General features: G+C 38.0%; 1 protein-coding gene across 6 annotated transcripts in view; it reads left to right on the forward strand.

Annotated features, from left to right (window-relative positions):
• The window catches only part of SLC10A7 (solute carrier family 10 member 7), a 149,973-nt gene extending 130,013 nt beyond the window's left edge, over positions 1-19,960 (forward strand). For 5 of the 6 annotated variants that reach the window (XM_040554887.1, XM_040554883.1, XM_040554888.1 and 2 more), the window contains 2 exons: positions 12,414-12,559; positions 15,813-19,960. In XM_040554887.1, the coding sequence (XP_040410821.1) occupies positions 12,414-12,559; positions 15,813-15,857 (191 nt within the window). In that variant the 3' untranslated portion in view covers positions 15,858-19,960. Of the gene's footprint in view, positions 1-382; positions 8,284-12,413; positions 12,560-15,812 lie in introns of those variants that run through there. The other variant, XM_040554889.1, reaches the window with a different exon arrangement.
• Positions 19,961-21,429: the final 1,469 nt, after the last annotated feature.

Raw genomic sequence — 21,429 nt, forward strand, 5'->3', positions numbered from 1 at the left:
GGACAAATTACACAGGGTAGGTGCCTTTGTGTTCCTTAGTTAGGAGCGCAAGCCAGTATTTCTGAATAGAGGTGGATGCTTTGGCAGTTTTTGAATACAGTACATCACACATGCAGAAAAAAATAATGTTATTTGTATTTCATGTAATGAGTGAAATGGGATATAAATTTACAAGTAGTGAAGATAAATATAGTATTCACAATGCCCTCTGGCATATTCACCCACACTTTGTTCTCTTTCTCTCCTTCCACCTACTCACATATATGCATAGTGCATGTGAGCACACACATATGCGGACATTTGATGCATGGCTTTTATTAGTGCATTTGCCATTGATTGATTAGTACTTAGTATTAGTACTTCTTCTATTGATTGATTGCAGATGAAGTGACTATTTGACCTTTAATTATGAGCCTTGCTATTGAAAATGACATTGAGCTATGGCTTCACATAATCCATCTGGAAAGCCCGACATGATGCCATTCCCTGGAGTTCATTCAGTGAGAAGAGAAGAGGCCTCAAGGAAGTGCAAAGCTATCAGTGTGGCTCATCTAAACAATACTGCAGAGCTGTTGCTTGGACTTACATGAAAGTTGCAGCCAAGTACGGAACATTATTTTATCTTTGGCAGAGTTGGCAGAGTGAATTACTAGCCAGAAGTTACAACTCCAAAATAAAAAATTAGGATAGTCAAAAAATATTTTTAATTTACTTTGTGATACTTTTAATTTACTCTGTGAATTTATTTTATGAATAGAAAATGGAGTAGTGGTACTTATTTGGCTCTCACAAGTGCAAATGTCTGGAATGCAGGTATGATGAACCGCAGATTAGTTTAAAAAAAACAACTTATAATGAAATCAGGGTATTTTGTGATGCATAGTGCATTTTTCCTCATTTGTATTTAACAATGTTGCTGTTCTTTCATTGTGGAATTCTTAAGGTAATGCAATCAAAGTTTCTAGGGTACAAAGTACTTCCAGGAAAGAATAATTTTCAAAAGAAAAGACAAAGCCCTTTGTATTGTTTTAATTTCATTCAAATTTATTTTTTTGAAATACTCAGCTACTTACTCTGTGAGTACAGAATTGATAGTCTGTCCTTGAACAATTTTTAAAAGCACTGTGTAATGCACAAGTGGATTCACAGACAGCTCAATTGTCTGTGAGCAGATCATCTAGGCTATGGATTAATCAGCCCATGCTTTCCCTCAAGTTCCCCAGCTGCACAATGTGACAGTGCATCGTGCTCACATATAGCTCCAATCTGCTCACAGCTATCTAGAGTTTGCTCATGTTTTCTACAGATCTCTTTACAAGTTTTTCAGAGGTAAGTAATTATATTTGCACACCCTAAGCCACTGCTGTTTAATATTAGTTGTGTTCTTGCTTCATCTGGTTGTTCCTGTACCCAAAGTCTGTGAAATGCTGCACTAATCAAAAGCAGGCTCTTATTTTGTGGTGATAATCACCTTTTCCTTTAGACAGAAAAATGGCAAACTGTTCTAACTTGTGTTAAAATAAAACATAGATCACTTTGATTTTAACAAGGAGGCCTCAATTAATAATTCTGTGATAGAAGGTAAGATTGCAAAGTCAGATGCATTGCCCTAAGTGAATATTCAAGCCAAACTCTGTGGTTGCTTTTCTCTGCTCCTGGCAGAGAATTGTCCTCTAAGGTGGTTATTCACCAAGGGACGAACTGTGACTAGCAGTGAATGTGTGAATAATTCCATAAAGATGTAAAAAATAATCCTGGTGAATTGCTCTCTAAAAGTTTTCAAGAGTAAGATTTGTGATAGTATTTTCTACTTTCAAAATTTTCCTGTGAATGTTGAACAAGAGGCATTACTGCTGGTATCCTGTCATACTTCCTGGTGTTACTAGTGATTGAATTTGCAGATATTCTTATCTGTTCCAGACTTTTAATCTCATTTCCTACCCAGCTGTTAGAGTGATGTAAATGAAAATGATCTGGCTACTACTCTGACTGGAATAGGTGGGGTGTTGACCCTCAGAGAAGAAGGGAAGCCAATGGGAGAAATGTGATAGAAAGAGTGTGTCATGTGAATACCATGTCTGGGCTACGTATCCCTCACTTCTTCCAGAGGGTTAGGAACAGAAGGGCCCTCTTGATCCCATGCCTGCTTCTGAGATCCCAGGCGATTTAGTTGCTGCTAAAACCTTTCACCAGTTTTGTTAGCATGATTCTTTGGGTCAAACTGAAAAGTTTTTCTCATCTCTTCAGTTTTCACACAGCAATTGCTTGGAAGAAGCAACAAGTCATTGGTTGGGCTTTTTCCTCTTCTCTATAGTTCACCATCTCTTTTTTCTCTGTCTCTGGAAAATAAGAACTGAGGGTTTCATATTACATGAGATGATAGGGGGGTGAGCAGAAGCACCCAAATCTACTAGACTTCTCTCCTGTCCGCATCTTTCTTTGTAGCCTAACTTGAGGGCAGCTGGATTATCTTTCCTAGCTCATTAGTTTTGTAGAAGCAATGTTTAGTTCTTACCAAACGATATTATCAAACAGGTCATTATCATGTAATCGGCATGGCTTTTTTCTCAGCAGACCCCTAAGGAAGCCTGGGGAATGCTGTTATTTCCAGTATGGCTGCCAGATCAGAATACTAGCAAAACCAAATTTAGGTTCGAGGCAAAGATTTATGTAATTGGAATAGTATTTATGTTTCCTGCTTGCACAGACTGCCTAATGCACCCAAGGTGACATGTCATTTTGCTGTATGTGCAAACATTTCTCTAATACTAAGCCCACCACTTGCTTTAAGGAGACTCTCTGTGAGAAGTCAAACTGACAGTTTTGAGTAGGCTGTGGTCACTGGGATAGTATGCATCGGAGCATATCTTTTATTTCTCCTTGCTACTCACATATGTAGCTGGGCAAGTACCACTGCTCGTCTCCTTCATACCAGGACATCCCAATGGGCTGTACTTTCAGGAAGGAAATGCCCTGGCAGGCCAACACCAAAGCAAGAAATGGTTTATTTCAATGAGTTCTAGTGGCTCTCAGACACAGGGTACCTGATTCTCCGTTGCTTTTTTATCACAAGATTTGCAATGTAGCATATCTAATATATTGCAGTTTACTCAATGTTGACTTCTTTGTGATTCCAGAAGGGAAATACTGGAGGAAATTAGGGAATCTCTTTTCCTTTCTGACCTGAAACGTATGTTTCTTTCATTAGACTTTGAATGTGGCTAGAAATTCTGCACCAGCTCCCAGGGCTTCCTTTTCATCTGTATACTCTGCCAGTAGTAGGTTTTTTATTAATATTTAGAAAGTTTGCCTCCAGCAGTACTAAAATGTGCATCAGAGGACAACAGTTGTTTACTGTGTTTGAACTGAAGAATCTCACCCAGGAGATCTCATTCACTTGAAGTTTACATCTCTCAATCTCGACTTACAGAAAGAGATCGATGAATAACAATTGTCATTTCAGAGTTGCACCTCTCCAATTATTTATTTGGTTGTGTGTCTTCCCAGATGTACACATAATTGGATCAGACACTAAAAACCAGATTGCAGGTTTTTAATGACAGCAAGCTCGTACCTCTTTATAATAAAAAAACAAAAAAAATAAACACGTATCCATCTGTAAAATGATAATGACACAAGAGCCCTCCTAACCCTCCCTCCCCACCAAAAACAGTTAAAGTTAATTTATCTGCTTTAAGAAACAACATTATACTCAGCAGACAGCTGACAGGTTACCCTCGGGAAGATCCACGTTTGGACATGACTCAAGAATTTTTTTTACTTCAATCTGGCAGAGGCTACAAGTGTCACCCATGCTAAAACTGTGAGTATTGAAGATGATGTTGAGTCTCCCTGAGAGAGTTGCATCTACATTTGCTGCTCTCAGTGCACCTTCTGGCAGCCAGTCTGAGCTGCTGACTCCAGACACTTCTGAAAGAGTGGGTGCAAAGACATAAAAAAAAAAACAACACCAACAACAGCAACAAAAATTAGAAATCCTACAGTTCATGGAATTTCAGAATTTTAGGATGTGAAATAGTATCCCTTAGTATTTCTAGGTAGTGTGCTGTTTTCTCAAAATGCCTTCCCAAATGACTGGAACATTAAAGCTTTTCTGGCCTCATAGCTCTTTTTCTTGGACTCAGAAATCAGGTAAAGAGATGATTGAAGGAAAAATATGCTAGTATTCCTAACATTATTTTTTTTTCTTTGTGAAAAGAATATTTTTTCATTTTATCATTTATAATGAATTTGTGGTATCGTGTTTTCCTTTGCGTCAAAGCTTCAGGAGAAAATGACTTAAAAAAAAAAATCTAATTAGAAGATATGACGCAGTTTGGGATATAATCCTTTCCTTCTTGTGTTTACAAAAATAACAGGTGTGACTATAAAATAAAATTATACTTTTAAATATATATATGTAAATAAATCCACATAATCAAGACTTTAATGCTGAGAGAGATGTTGGCCTCAGCTGCATGTGGAAGGGGCAGTAATGTTGAAGGAAATAAACAAATCAAATATCAGCTTATGTTTTTAGGAAATTTGTCAGTCTGGTTGTCCAGAATTCCTTTCATTAGTGGATCTAACATATTAAACCTCCAAAAAGTATTAAATACAAGAATTGTAGAGAAGGGAAGGAAGTGTTTAAATTCTATTTATTTAAACTTCATAGCTTAGATATTAATAGTGAATTACAAGGAAGATTTTACCCTATGCCTTGAATATATTATGTGTGTGAAGAATGAATTACCTCCAAGCAATAAAAAGCACTGAAGTGTTATGGTCAGCTTACAACATTGCTATGCCTGCGTTGTGGTCCCAAATTAAGGATGTCGCATCTAAAATATGACTCATGATGGTTCAATTCATTCTTGTATTCCCTGTTAACTAATTATTACTACCATGTTGTCAGGCAGGTGGAGGAGGTGTTCTAGAGTCTGAGGCACTAGTCTTCAGTTGTTGGTGTTAAATGTTTCATTGTTGGCAGCTGGTAAGATTGCCTGTGTTGTTCACTAAACATCACCTCCAATCTGAACACATGCATTGAAAACCCAGAAATAGACAAACTGTACTTTCTTCCTCTTCCATCTTTTACATTAATTTACTTAAAAATTTGATAGTATCACAATGTCTAGTTTTCTAGTAACTACTTAGATTTCACTTAAAATTGCTGATTTATGATGAGTATAGAGAGCCAGTTACCTGAAGAACAGGAATTACTAAAAGCATTCAAAGCATACTAGGTTGTTTTTTTCTTAGTTATGACAAAAAAAAATCCTTATTATTACTTACTTCCTTTCCTTCTCCTTCTTTATTTGAATATTAGACCAGCAAAGTCTCTTACAACATAGTGTGGGTCTCAGTGAAATTCTTGCACTCTTATGGTAATTGTATGGACCACACTGTGTGATCACATCAGTCTGATTCAGTACAGAGCCTTCTCAATATTTCTAGGCCTCTGAAAGAGGTAAGTCACCTAGTGTAGTGCAAGGGCCTGTTGAACGTTATGGTAAATCAGTTCTTTCCCAAGGATGGGGATGAAAGTGAAAATGTTTGATGATTAGGGTCCATGCAGATCTCCAACTTAACCAGGACAGCTCACTCACCTTTTTGCAGTTTTCCCCTGCAGCCATTCCAGACTCCTTTAATCTCTCATCCAGTCCCTTGTAAAACCTCCTGATTAGATGTTTGTTTTTACCACTTCATGAGTCTCTTTTTTTTGCTTTTCATACACTTATTACTGAGCTGAAATATGAAAACATTATCTTTCCCCACCCCGACAATATTTTAAGCCCATGTCTTTGTACAGCACGTATACTTGTGTGGGCAGAAAGGCAAGGGGTAGTAGTCTCAATTGCTACAAACACTGCAGGTCCTTCCCAATCAGTCACTGAGTGTCATATCACCTGGAGGCAGTTGTGGTTGTGTTGATGGATGATTTCCTTATCCCTACCAGTAAAAGTTAGATTTCTATGGTAACACTAGGTTTTGTCACCGAAGTGTGATTGAACCAAAAATGCCACAAACCGTTGTGCAGGCCTGTCTAGCCACTGTGAATGTAGTCTTACCTTGATATGGTTATTTCCTTTTGGACAAGAGAGTAGTTAATGCCATCTGTTACTTCTCTCAACCTTGATGCCCCTGCAGGGTACAAATTGACTTTAAGGTCTACGATCTCTTGATTAGGACTGAGAACAACAACAAAAAAAATCCTAGAGTTACAGGTGGAGATTGGCTGGAAAAGGATGACCAAATTCTACTCTGAGGAAGTTTTTGTCTGGGGAAGAGCTTGGCTGACTGTTTTAGGACAAGCTTGCAGTAATCTATTCTCCTTCCAGTTTAATGTGAATTCATATTACATTGGAAGGTGCTTTCTTCAGCTGAAAGTGGTTGTACTCAGTAGTGAGCGAGTATTTGTACTGTTACTGGTAGTCAGATATCATTCAGCTATTCCCATAACTGAAAGAAACTGGTCCTGAGGGAAGAGCATTTAACTTGAGTTCAGTGCATATTTAGGTGAGGGTAAAGAATCCTTAACTGGTTATTTTGTCAAAAGCACCATGATATCAGTATGTCATAGCAGAGTCTTAACAAGGGCAATAAACAACTTCTATCCCTGGGTAGCCTTCACTGAGGAAAGACACAGTATATGAACTTCTGCCTCCTCAAAACTAACCATTGCAATCTGATTTGCCCTGAAAAAAAAGCAGGGAAATCCTTAAGAAAGTTTGCAAACCAGAGATTAGCAGTATGTTGCCACTCTGGCAGCTGTCTGCATGAGCAACCTTTCTCTAATCCTGTGTACTGGATTTTTCCAGATCTCACCACCCTTTCCTACCATGCAGTCACTGGACTGCATGTGATGCTATTCTGAAATTCAGCAGTAAAATTTCAGGTGCTCATTCGGCACTGTCTTTGCAGAGAGAAACTCAGAAACCCCCTGTTTTGGCAGTTTAGGAGGGGTTTAATGCAATATATGCCTCCCTTTGCGGGCTTCTCAGTTTAAAAAAATGAAAAGCTTTTTGGCCTACTGATGTTCCCTTCACATCAACCCCTGAGAGGATTCTTCAGAAAGACAGCATAGCATAGAGAGTGTCAGAGAAGCCACCATTCATACACCTGTTTCATTTTGTATATTGCAGTTGAAGATTATGGCAATTGAGAATTCTGAAATGTATAGATGGGAGAAAAGGGAACTGAAAGTGCACAGGTTAAGGATTTTCTTCTGAGTATTTCCACTGCCTCTCTCTAACAGTTGTTTGACGCTCTGATTCCTTGTGATTTCATAGCCTTAATGATGACCTCTTTGTTTTGTACCAAAATCTCTTTTCCACAGAAGAAATGCTGGAGCATTTTGTGATTTGGAATTTGTTTCAGTAATGTAAGCAATAAAGTTTTAGGATAAATTGTTTGTTATAAAGACATTTAAGGGGAAAAACCTATACAGTGAAGTATCTAAGTAGAGCATCTAGCAATAATTCTGCTTTGGGTGTGAGAGATAATGGCCTATGTTTCAGTGGTAATAAAAATGTTCTATTAAGTTCTCTGAATCCATCGCAATGTGATAGAAAACAGCAAATGATGAAACACTGCTTTGAGGGGAGCTTACACATCCAGTGAGCATAAAATAAACATATTAAAATAATAAAAAAAAAAAAACTGGTTTCCAGTACTTATTGTTTTATCACTTCCATCATGGGTATAGGATAAAAGAAAACTCTTACTTGCTTGTTAGAAGAAGAAAGCTCTTACTTGAAGTTCTTACTTGGCAGATGTCAGTTGAAAGCTCTGCTATGGAATATGCTGCAACGTCAAACTCTGTTGGGTAATTTTAGACAAATGTGTCATGTGTGACATGGAAATATGGCATGCTGTACATTAGTGATTTCCCAAGTGTTTGGATCAGGTAGTAATGTGCTGAGAAAGTGCTCTTTATCTCTCCGCGCTGTGTACTTGTATAGCAGTGGGGAAAGGCTTTTGGTAGAAATTACTTTAGTCAGAAAAAGAATCCATTTACAATATGTGCCTTCTAACATCCTTCAGACAATGCATTGTATTAAAGAGGCATTTTTTGATTAATGTTTTATAAACATTTTTCAGCATGACAGCTTAAAGTCCCTGTAAAATTGTAAATGCGTGCATAGTGCTCACTTCCATAAAGTCAAATGCCATCTCATAAAGTCTGGTTGGATCCTGTCAGTGACAGTGACACAGAATCAGTACCTTAGAGCATTAAAATTAATTTGCTTCATTTATATTACTGCCATGATAGCTAGATGAAAAGAGTCCTATATTTAAATTCTCTTAAAAATACCTTCAAATCTTTTAGGATTTTTATTATAAGTATTTTACAGTTAACTAAATGTAGAGAAGCGCAGCATAATATTTTCATGGGCCTTTTACAAAGGGTGACTACAAAATATGAAAGTAGCAAAAGGGAAAGAGGAGCATGTGGGAGGTTATACTGGGTGCAAAGCTGGAGGAAGGATAAATAGCTTTCAGTTTTGTAGCCTACTACAGGAACAGTGGCCTTAGACCAGGGCTGATAAACCGCAGCCTTGGGACCAGACTGGAATACCCTAGAGCAATAGAAAGCAACCAGGGCTTTCCTATACCAGACCGTAAGAGCAGTCTTCTCACTCCTCCTTGCTTCAGTTCCTCAGGTGTGCGAAGTTCTTGCATGATGGCAACGGGTTGGTGAGGATGGAGACGGGGAGAAAAGTGAACAGTACTCCATGTCACAGGGATAACTCCCTTGTCTTAGTTGCAGTGGGCCTGTACCCCATTTCTGCTCTCTGTCCTCTCGTCATACGTAGTGAGTGAGGGTCTTTGGCAGAGGAGTTGAACCAAGCTGCTGGAAGCCTGTAACTTCATAAACTGGAGCAGCATGGATTGGTGTTTGTGATGTGAGACTTCAGACCATGACAGCAGTCTTAAAACTCACCAGTCTGTATACAACCTTTGTTAATTCCAGCATTCCTCCATCAGTGTCAGTCAGGATGAAGACCCAAGAAAGTCAGTCCAACTTCCCTGAAATGCAGATAAGCATGATTTAATGGCTCTGTGAAAACAGAATGACAGATCATTACAGGTGTCATTCCTTACACATGTGAATGCTTCATTCTGTAAGTAAATGCCCTAGTGATACTGGGAGGCCACAGGGGAAGGGAGCATCTGCTGTATACTTTGAGAAAACGAGAATTATAGATATGCTAGTGGCTTGTTTTCTACAACAAGTGATTTGATCCCATGCAAAATTTTACTTACCTTAGACTAAGCATGTAGCTATCATATTCCATTAATACCAAGAACAATATGCTATAAAAATGAGGAAAAGAAGAATGGACAGCCCAAAATAAAGATAGCAAGCTCCATTTTGCTTAGCACCTTTATTCCTTGCCATCTATCCAAAAGATTTAAACTCTTCTTACAGTAGCTTCTTACAATGCTAATCTCATAATCTCATCTTGAAAATGCATTCTGAGCTAAGATATAGCAAACAGCATCAGCCCAGTCATCAGATGGGATTTGTTTTTCTTTCTTTTTAGGTTGGGTTGTTGTTGTTTTCAAATAGTTTATTTAAAAACAAACAAGCAAAAAAAAACCCCACCCAGTTACTTATATTTTTAAGAGAGGAAAAAATAGCTGTTAAAAAATATTTTTCCTAAATAGGAATTGGTGTGAGCTTTATGCTCATGAAATGATACAATCATATCAATCATACTGATGCTTGCAGTTGCTATGTATTGGAATAAAAAAAAAGTTAGATAATATTTTTAAAAAGTAAATAAAAAGTAAATAAAAAATATATTTTTAAAAAAGTAAATAAAATCCCATGCTGTTTTGTTTAAGTTTGTGGTATTATGACTGACATAAGCATTTGTGACTGTAGTTTGTGGATCTCTGTCATGAAATATTTTTGGAGAGAGTTGCATACTGGCAAAGTTGGAATTGCAAAAATCAGAAGGTACATAAAAAGGGAACAGAGAATTTGCTTTTCTTTAAACTACTGCTTACCTGCAAAAATAATTACTTCTTCTTTTCACCAGTTAGTTTTTCCTAGTAAATAGCAGGAACTTTAATTGCACATTGGTGGCTTACAAGAACCTATTGTTGTGACATGTATTTAAACAAGCTGTGAATTAAGAACCTCTTTCCACCCTGCAATCTAATTACATTGTCACACTAATTATAGTATTTTGTATTTATATTTGACAACTTTAATTTTCTTTTCCTAGTTTACTGAAATAGCTTTCCTCTAGAGAATTTAACTTTTAGTCTAGAATTTCTCCTATTTTCTTTCAGCTAGAAAATGTACAGTAATTTAAAGAATGCCTCAGTCGCTTTGGATCCATTCTGTTCACGTCTCCACCATTAGTTTTCTGTGTGATCTTAGGCTGGTCATCTTAGTGTTCTCAGATTCTTTGTAGGAGTCCTGTTCAGCATACTGAAGTGTTTTAAAATCTGTGGATGACATTGCACCACCAAAATGCCAGGTCCTGTCTTATGAACATAAATATAGCGTGTTCATAGGTTGGGACTCTAGTTTATTTTTCTGTGGTTAGAGAACAGGAAAAGACATGTTAGGGTGAAGCTGAGACTGGAAACAGACAATAAAATCATTATCTGTTTACAAAAACAATATGATGGGTATTTGAAGTAAATTACGCTCCATAATAGAATGCAAATGCCCATTTAATTCCTATCAAAATAGTGCCTATTCCTAAGCCCTAGAAATCAGTGTTAGTAATAAGCAGTCCTATTGTGTTGGTGATATGTCCCTGATACTGTTTTAAGGGTAATTATTTATTAATATTGAATTAAGTATGCAAGCCTTTAGTTTTTTGATTTAGTCTTTTGCTGGAAATAGCCACATAAGAACAGGCAACTGATATGGGGATGAGGTTGTTAGTGGTGTAATGTGATGAAGCTAATTAAAATAATTAAAAGGAATTGTGCTGTGGCAACTGTGAAGATTTTGGCAAGTTTAGCTGTGTGTCAGCAATAAAGGGGTACTTGCGGCGTAAATATCCAGCAAATAAGCTATGCTTCCTCCCAAAGGAAGGGAGACACTTTTATTAAGGGAAATCTGGAAGGTTGTTGAGAACAGAAATTTATTCAAGACATAGATAAAAGTTGTTTTTATGGCAGCTTTGGTTGTTCTAAATCATCTACTAATGGGGAAATGAAGGTCATGTGCCACAGTGCTCGGTTTATTGTCACTGCTAAGAAAGAAGACACAGATAAACTCTGTGAAAACTCTTGTCTAGTTTGGTTCGCTGCAAGGTTGATGCTGGTGGAAGATTCCTAGACTGACATGTAAACGAGGGAGAAAGTAAGGTATGTTCTCAGGGGGCTCCTGAGCACTAGCAGCAACTCTTGTCTGCAACTGGTCAAACAAGACAAGAGATGGTTGTGAGGATTGCCCCTGCCCATGCTTTGTGGAACAGGTAACAAAGTTGCAAGATTTAAACAGACCATTTTGAACAATAAAATGTTCAGTGTCAGCTTAATCAGTTTCATTACTGCAAAAACTAAATCAAATGTAATCTTACGTATCACTTCATCAAGTGGGAAGATTACGCATGGAGATGTCTAATAGAAGTAGCACTGTTGAGCACAAATTCAAGCTCTTCAGAAAAATGGCCTATGTCTCTCTCTTAAAATTCAGCTCTTCCAACACGTAGCAACTTCTCTACTCCAGCTGCTCTCTAATTCTGCATAGGTATGGCCTCTTCGTATTGCTCACTCAGTTCACTAAACCTTTTTTCTCTCAAGCTGTCTCTCTTCTGAAATATACAGGTAGAGCAGAGAGTTTTATTCTCTAACATGTGAGCACTCACCTGCACAGTCCTTGACTCTCCAACTGAACTGTGTGAATCAGTCTAAGGATGTCATTTGGGTACTTACTGGCAGGGAGTATGCCTGGAAAATGCAACCCTCCTCCAGTGGTGAATGGACTGAAGAAAAAGTTACAAGCAGGAGTTGGACTGCTTGGATGGGGGACAATCATGAAAATATGAAACAGCACAGCAAGATAAAGTCATAAATAAACAGTACAGACCTATGCTTGGCAACTCAGCATTCATGCTGTAGCACAGATGTATTTTATATCAAGTCTTCAGCAGGAGTTTGCAGCTATCAGCAAAATTAGAAAAGATCTTTATGGCATTCCCCTACTGCTTCCTTTCTGACAGAGCTTTCTCTGCAATGTATTTTTTTTTATTGCTGTTCATTTTCTTCCAGTTTTTTTTGGTAGTTTTTTTTTTTTAATATATACAACTTCTGTGCCTTCATGTTGGGTTTTCTTGGGGGGGATTGGCTGGTTGGGTTGTTTTGCAAAATGCTTTGCTTTTGTCCTTGACTCGAAATCTGAATTGAGAATCTGTCTCCTGTTTTTTTGCCTGCAGGGATTCCAATGCTGAAGATAGTATTTGCAGGTTATGAGCACCTGTCCTTAATTTCTGTCCCCTTACTCATCTATCATCCTGCTCAGATTCTTCTTGGCAGTCTTTTGGTACCAACAATAAAATCTTGGATGGTTTCTAGGCAAAAGGTAAGAGTTGCTCTTTTTGATTTATAATAGAAAGTCTGCTATGAGGAAAAAAATACCTAAACACAAGTCTTAAACTCCTCAGTTTCCTTCTTGTAGATCCCATGGTAGGGATTTCGTTTGTTTGTTTTGTTTTGTTTTTTGTTGTTTTTTTTACTTCCTTTATGACAGTGATAGTCACAATAGAGTTACATTAAAAAGGATGAACTTTATCCCCCTTGTCTTTGTAAAGGTTCAAATCCAGAAGTTAGACCTTTACAGCTTGTTCCTTTCACATCAGCAAGCATTCAAATTATGAATTCAGATTATATGCAGTAAAAATGGCTCAGTGTTCAAGTAATAATCACTAATAATAAAATGAGGACCCATTGTGAATTTAATTGAAGCAGGATGAGAACTTTTTAATGGTGGTGGGTATTTTTTCTTACTTAGGTCATCCTTTACAATAGCAAGAAGTCTACAGAAGTTTGCTGCATCCCATCTCATGACAAAAATACAGCCTGGGGTAGCTTGTAGGATTATAGATTGTAACCTAGAGATTTTTGCATTGGCATCACTGATTCAAGTTGCAATTATTTCAGTACTGATTGAAGCTATTCACATCTGATGGCCATTCTGTGATTTGTATGAAATTGCAGTGGCTTCTGTCAGGTGCTCAGAACACTAGTAGCCACCTCACAGGCTAGTATTTGCAACTGATTATAGAGCTTTCTTTAATGTTTTGAGAGGATAAGGTGATGAGTGGCTGTGACAATGGAAGTAATCTTTGACAGTCATTTTAGGTGAAGGTTGAGACATATTGTGGAAAGCCTAGCTCCACCAGTCCTCTGAATTTTTCACCTGTCAGTGGTGAAGCTTTTTTGATGTCTTCTCTGTTTCCAATTTTCAGCAAAATTCAGTGGGCTGCCATTTTACTAGCTTCACTTCAGTAAAATCACCCTGCTAACTTGAATTGTAATCCTCAAATTACTCCCTTTGTGTGGCTCCATTTTGGTTACCTGAATTATGAAAAGTGGGAAAGCTCCCAGTTTTCCAGAAATCAGATCTTGTTAAGCTATACTTAGCATCCAAAAATGGAAAATTGTGTATCATATTTAATTTTGAGATTCCATCAGTTTCACATAATGATAACTACTTAATTATCAGAATTAATTATCAGAAATAATCAGGAGACAGGTTGTTTAAAGAAAATTGCATGTTGTTCCTGAAGAATGATAGCCCAAAGTTGACGCTACCAGCGGCAGAACGATCCCTGCAATGCTGGCTTCTCTTCATTGTCTAGCTGCTCCCTGCTACCAAGACCAGGAGTGTGGCTGGAGTTCATCTAGACCTCCCTGGTCCTCAGGGGTGGTAATGGCCTTCAAGGGCTGCTGTCAGTTGCTGCAAGTTAACACAGCCTTTAAACAGGGCATCAGAAAAGTCAGCCCAGTACTGGAGAGATTTACGGTTCACCAGCACTAGTTTCTTATTCATTAAGCTTCAAATAAACCTTCTGTGCTAATCAGACTGTAATGCTACCATAGAGCCACTTCAGGGGATTGTTGTTCTGTTGCAGCAGATTTATCAGTTGGTCTTCTGTATTATTCACAAATGTTATTTTAATTACTCTCATAAGAAAAATCAATGAGGTTGGGTCTGGTACAGTTGCAATAAGTATAACAGAAGTGAATATTGTGACTGCATAATGGTCTCCCGCTTTGAAAATAAACATGTCATCATCACCCTTGATGTTTATTTTCTATAAACACCTTGGCTTCATTTTGGCATCTCTCTTGCAGGGGGAGACGGTTATCCAGTCACAGTACTCAACTGCAGTGACATTCTTATTTAATTATGATAGTACATGTGATCTGGTTGTATGAAATTGAATTTAAATATTTAGAGGTTCATCTGCAGTACGGTATTTCTAGTTTGTAAATATGGCAGCAGAATCTGCCAAACTACAAAGTTAAAATATTGTTTCCCCAAACAAAATGTGGAATGATGTCTCTCTCCAAAGTCTCTCACTGAATAATATCCAAAAGACTAATCTCAAATGGCTAGATTTAACAATAGTTAAATGCTTCTGTTTCTGAGGGGAATATAGCCTATTTATTTTTTAAGGTTTAGATTTTTTAAAGGGTTTACATTTGTGCTAGAGTGTTTTTTCAGCAGTGCGTACAAGCTTGAAATGTACAATATTAAAGGTTAATATCTACAATAAGAAGACCCATCAGACTTATCTCTCAGACTGAAAATTGCTTGTTTAGCCAACAATCCTCCAGAAGTAAGTGTCTTGCCCATCAAGCAAATGTCAGTCTGTCAGGGCACTTCCCCCAAAAGGACATGGAAAGCAAAGGTTCCAAATTTGATGAATTTCCCTCTCAGGCCACAAGAAACACTGAGTATTTTTTGTTGAACAGCACACTAAAAGAAGGCATCCTGCACAGTGCTCACATCTGTATAAAGGAGCAGCTGAAAACCTAACCCCATTTAAGCCTGTCACACTTGCCTCCTAGGTTAGAGAGGGTGCTTCCTGCCAAACTGGAAACATGAACACCTATCATTTGAGTTGAACCTCTGTCACATACTGAGTAGTTCAGCTACCATAATTGGCTGACCCTGCCATCGCTTCAAGGTTTCTCCATGGGGTTTCTCTGTTCCTTATAAAAATGTTTGGTAAGAGCAGACTAAAGCTACAGACATTTTAAACAGGATCCTCAGGTGTCAGTCACCTGGCTTAAGATCAGCTCTGGACTTGGCTTACTCTTCCCTATCCTCAGAAAGGAAGGCGTAAACATCCAAGGTGCATGACATCCACCACTGTAACAGTGACTATGCTCTGAGCAGGCTTCGAGCCACGTGGAAGGAGGCCAGAGACCAAAAAAGTGTTTGCAGAAGTTCTCATCACAGTCTTTCCCCTGAGGAGCTCAAAGAAGCTCTTGTATCTGTGCCACAGGTGGTTTCTTGACTGGGGTCCCAACAGTTGCTTTCTAAAAGACATCTGAGACCCATCCCAGCTTCCTTCACTGGCAATCTAGCCGTGTTCCTTAAGGTTCCTCTGTTATGTCTGTCTGTATATGAGGAGGTTGTGATGGGCTATCAGAGATAAAAAGATCGTCACAAACGAGTGGCCTATTAGCTGCATGCTGATAACTTACCATCCCAGAAGTACATGGAGCATTTTGTCTCCCCCTCAATAAAAAGCTTGTCTTGTACTGTTGATCTTCTTTTAATATAAAAAAGTGACTGGTTTTTTTTCTTTCCCTGTTCACAGGCACTGAAGTTAACCAGGCAACCCAAAGTACCTGTGAAGGTATAATGATGGAGATGGCCTGTGTCACAGTGAATGTATATATGTACTATACTGTACACACAGACGATTGAGACAACTGGGTATTTGTGAATGTTGCTTCAGTGCATATTTTATTTTTATATATACATATATTATATATATATATTAAAACGATACCTGTTAAGTGCCTTACAGATGCATTTTTGGCAAAAGCATTGTTTCCAGAAGCCACTTTGATGGTTACTGCAAGAAGTTGTACAGTATTTTGGAGTCTTTCAGTTTTTATTTTTCTAACAGAGTGAAATGAAGAGGTCATGACTAACAGCTGTTTCTTCCATTATCCCTGCTTTGATGCCAGGGTGCACCAGCTGTAAGTTTCTGTTTTGAACTAGCCAAAATGACCAGAAGCCTATCCCACTGCTGGCTTACCCTGGAGAAGAGCTTTCTTGAAGGTTTTTTTCAAGATTGACTTGAATTCCTGTGTGATTCTGTTACACTCCCTAGTCATATGACTGTGACATGCCTTTTTCTTCTGAGTTTGTGTATACTCAGCATGGGGCCATCTATTGGATAGAAGCTGAGAAGCATGAATTATTTGCATTTGTTGACACAGTTGTCTAGACATTCCTTCAAAGTTAATGGTTTCTCAGGAAAATTCTTTCAATTCCATTGTATGATATTGTGCCATTGTATATCTTAAATGCCTCATAAGCTTCTTCAAAGAAATGGTCTGGTGCTTGGGTTATGAGTGAAATATTTGTGTTTGCAGCTAGGAGATCTTTTATAATTTACCCCTGAAGAACACAAATTTTTGTTTTTCTTTCTTTTTTCTTTTTGTTGTTGTTGTTCCTGTTTTTGTTTTCCTTCCCCTGGTGCAATGCACAGAGATCTGCAGTGACAGAATTTAGGATGTTAATATCGAAGCAGAGTCTTTATTGTAGTAAGCCAAGCTATGTTTTCTATATTGCTGCATTGGTAATGAATAATAGCTTGTGAGGATAAGAGTTGACAATTATTTTTTGTTGCCGATTAAAAAGATCCTTACAGTAACAAGAACACTATCTTAGCTAATTTGACAATCAGTGACAACTTTTTAGAAAATCAAATGTTACTTTTTTTAGTGAAACTATATAAAACATATACAAAATATTATTTCTAACGGGAGAGTTGAAGAGATGGGAACACAGGCATATATTTTAAGTACCTAGCCAGCACTGCGTCTTGTCTGTGAGATTAAGATTTCAGAAGAGGACTCTGCACCAGACTCTGAGGGTTCCTATCTGCAAAAGCTATGCTGGCAACTGTGGATAAAAACATTAAAAGGAATGGAAGAAATTGGTCAAACGCAGATCAATGTAAGTGTAGAAATGTCATGTGTGTCACAGTTAACATTGCAGCAAATGGTGCGACTGAGCCGATCTTTAGCAGATGTAAATTATTATAGCTCTGATAAGGCTATAGGCATTTATGCAAGCTAAAGGTCTTTTTTTTATGAGAATAGGCATGTGAAATTCATATCCTTTTGCCTTACTGAAAAACAAATCGTCTTTGGTTTACCTAGTGTGTTTTTTCTAGTCTGGTATTCCTGTGAACAACAGGAATGCAGTCTGGTACCAATCATCAATGCTTTAGCTGATGGTCTGTCAGTGCAAGACTGCTCTGTAGCCATCTGTAGGAGAAACTATCAGAAGCCGACAGTGTCACCTTATTCAAAATTGTCGTCACTGATAAAACAACCACATAACAAAGGTACATGATGTGGTAATAAGCTGAATTCTTTCCATTCCCTGGAGAGGAATCAAACTCTGCACACTGAGTTTGTGGGAGGGCTGAGAGACACCCACACTGTCCTCCAGGGCTGTGTTCTCTTCTCACTAGCCAGTAAAGCAAAGGACAGCAGGCAGTGAGCTCACAGTTTGGATTAGTATGTCCCTAGATGGCAGTCAGATCCATGAACAGGCTAACCTGGGAGGTAACTGGAGAGAGTAATATGCATGTTCCTGGGCCCTTTCTTAAAAATTCCTTTGTCTGTGCTTAAAAACCCTCCTTGCAGCAGAGTCCAGACTCAGGACAGCTCCTTTTTGTTTGTTATAAACCTGAACATCCAGAATGTTGTAAGGACTTAATCCCTCTGAAATTAATGTCTCTTTCCATTGGTTTTGAATGGCAAAGCAACAGTCCCAGGAAGAGTGATGGCTTTTTTTTTATATATACATACAGGACAAGTTCAAGCATACAGTAATTTAGTGTGGTTGTGTGGCTCTAAATAGTCAGAACACTGCAGCTACCCTTACTGAGCTACCTCTGTGTACTGAATCTCCTACTTTCAGTACATCCAACAACTTGCTTAGATTCCACTGAAAACATCCTTTCTTTGTTAAATATTTTCTGCATTTAAGAATATTTCAGACTGTTTTAAGGTGGAGTTCTGTTAAAGCCTTTACAAAGTCATTTTTGCTTGGGGCAATGTAAATGTGTATGAGTGTTGGAGGTGTTGATCTGAAGGGCATATGAAGCAAAACTGAAATACATGTTTTAAATCCATACTTAATGAAACTTAGTTATGCATATCAATCCTGTTATGTTTAAAGACTATTAAGATGTTTGTTTCTGACTTGCTATGCTGATATGTTCTTAATAAACAGAATGATTTTGAATTTAATTTTGCAAAGAGGAAAACAAGATAAAATTACTTATTGAGGTCAACGTTTTACCTCTGTTACCTATGGTTTTTTGTTTGTTTTTGTGAGTAAGCTTTTAAATTGTTTGCTTGTCCTTTAAAAAAAAAAAAGATCTGTGAACTGTACTGAAATATTTTATGAACTAAACTTGGGGAAAGAAAGTTCTCAAAATACTGTAAATTATAATCAAATGGAAGTTAATTCATTGAGTTCCAACAATTTTTCAGTAGAGAGTTAGAAACATATTTTTTTTTTTAGCCTTAAATTTAACAGAGATACTTGGTATAGAACATAATCAGGCAAAACTGGTGGCAAATGAGGACTTTGTGTATAAAACATAAGGATTTTCTTGATCGTTAATACTTAGCTTTTACATATCTGTAATCCTGTCTAACGTTATCAGAGCTAAAAAAAAAAAAAAAAAGACAATAAAACAACACTTCAGAGTTCACTGGGAATCTTGGCACTTCGTGTTGAGTTATTCAAACATTTAATTTTCCCTTTTGTGCAGTAAATTGAGAAGCTTATGATGACCCCAGTAATAGGTCCAAGATAAATCATTTTTTACATATTTAAAATTAAGATCTTTATTTTCTGGTTGTAATTCTTCTTATATATCCTTTAGCTCGTGTGAATAGGTTATATGACAGAAAAGCCACAGTCTCAGCAGAAGCTGGGCAGTTGTGCTTGTTCACGGACCAAAAGGAGAGTAATCTAGCAGTTTAGTTTTACAGAAGTAGTCCCCTCAGTTATTCTAGCAGTCAGAGAAAGAGGAACTTTTATTTGTGTATGGTTTTCTGTAAAAATATCTTGACAGCAGGAGGTTAGAAGGAAAGATGAAATATTGTCTGTCTGCAAGCACTTTTATTTATGTGTAAGTGCATACGTGCATAAAATATGAGCAGTTACATATGTAGAAATACTAGAAAGGCCCAAGTCCCTGGTATACATTTTTTGCAAGTTTGCATATGGAGAAAGAGAGAATTTTTTTTGCTGTTATTCTGACATTAAAAATGAAATTTCAGACACCAAATCGTCTTTTGTATTGAATCGTAATCTTATACAGAACCTTTACAGCAGATGATCACAGCATTGTATTTGTAAACTGTGGACTATTTTGCACTTAAATAGATGTTGATGCATTTGGGAATTACAACAGAGTAAGAGGCTAAATCACGGTTTCACCATTCTGTTATAATCCAAATGTGTTTATATTACTATTATTGTAAAGTGCCAGAAACACACAGAGACCTTTGCAAACACGTTAAATAGACAAGAGACTAAATTCTGTCCTTGGTTACACTTGGACATCTCTAGTGAAAAGGCTGTTAAGCTGTGGAGTAGTCTCCCAAGGGAAGCTGTTTGAAAAGCCTTGCCATAGTTCTAACAATGCTCTGTGATAATGTAGCCTATGCAGAGTGTTAAATAAAGAGTATTTTATGTTTCATATTTGATGGCCTGCTCTTTCCAGCATGTAACAAACCTAATCTCTTTTGTCCCTATTTCTGGGTAGCCCCAGTCTCCCAGACCAAAAGTACGGCATCTTACTGGCACGATGTCTGAAGAGGGAGATTGTCCCCTCTTTGCAGTTTTCTTCTGTGAACCACGTATCAGTTGCGATCGTTAGACTGTGAGCTCTTTTGAGGGGGCATTCTGAATTCATTTTTTTTGAAATTTGTATGTACAGTTACTCTACAATTCTCATTCAGCAGAGAACACCCTACCCGATGGTAAGTAATTGTGAGTAGTAGGAACAAGTACTATCCAGTGGGTGTAGATTGCAGGAGTAGAAAAGGAAATGCCAGGAAATAGAGGTGCAAGGCATTGCTACGGACAGGTCTGCTTCATTCTGGAATGTAGAGCTGTAGCAGAGGTCACAAAATCAGCCTCTAAATTGTTCTTTTGCCAGAAAGGTGGAGAGTGAGATCTTCAGTGAGAAGTGAAATTAAATTTGCTAGTGATTAAAAGGACAAGAGAGATGTGTTGGAAGCAATTGGTGCCAATGAGGCCTCTCAGCTGCTCCCCCTAAGCAAATTGCAGTCTCAGTGGAATATCGGCTTCTCAGTCCATCAAATTGCAGTAATCAAGTCTGGAGCTGATGGGAGCATGAGTCACCACTTAATTTTCTCATCAGTGGAGGCCAAGTTTTCAAAATATTTTTAGATGCATTTCTGTAGAGATTTCTGCCAGCCAGTGACCTATAAGAGTGACAAGGAAATGAGCAATAACTGCTCTTGAATCACACTCTGCTCCCTGCTACCTACCCTGCTGACTGCTGTTTTGGGCATGGAGGGCAGGTAGACTGAAGGCCTTTGTCATCATTGTGCGGAAAAGAGCCCCACTGAGTTGATCCCAACATCAGCATTCCCTAAGTGAAATACTGTTCCTAGATTTCAGTATTTCTCCTGAAGTTGGGCTCAGCTCACCTAAGGAAAAAAAAATACAAAAGTCAGTGCAAGCTCTTACTGAAAAGCAATATAATAAAGGAGAACTACATGGCTATTAAAATAACTTATTTAACTCTTAACATATCTGATAGGCCCAAATCAGTTCTGGCTCTGTGTTGCTAGCCCAGACTGGAAGCAAGCAAGAGATTAGGAACTCGTTGTTATCCGTGCTCAGAGAGACAGCCAATACTTAGTAGCCGCAGCACACAGAAGAGGCTGTCTGTCTCCAAGGCATCCTGTGCGGGTGCATATTGTCTGCTCTTTACCTGTGTTCAGAGGTGCCGCCTGGCAAAACCATTTTTCACCCAGTGAAGAAGAAAAAACCCTCTCTGGACAGCATCAGCCATGGGTGGTCTCCAGTGAGTATAATTGTAATGAAATCAAAGGCTTGCAGATGTCAGCATGCAGATGTTCATCTCTGTAAGAGAAAAATTACTATTTATGGTCAGTTTTCTTATGAGATGGTTCCAA

This window comes from Cygnus olor, chromosome 4, assembly GCF_009769625.2.
Source record: "Cygnus olor isolate bCygOlo1 chromosome 4, bCygOlo1.pri.v2, whole genome shotgun sequence".
In the NCBI taxonomy this organism is placed as follows: Eukaryota; Metazoa; Chordata; class Aves; order Anseriformes; family Anatidae; genus Cygnus; species Cygnus olor.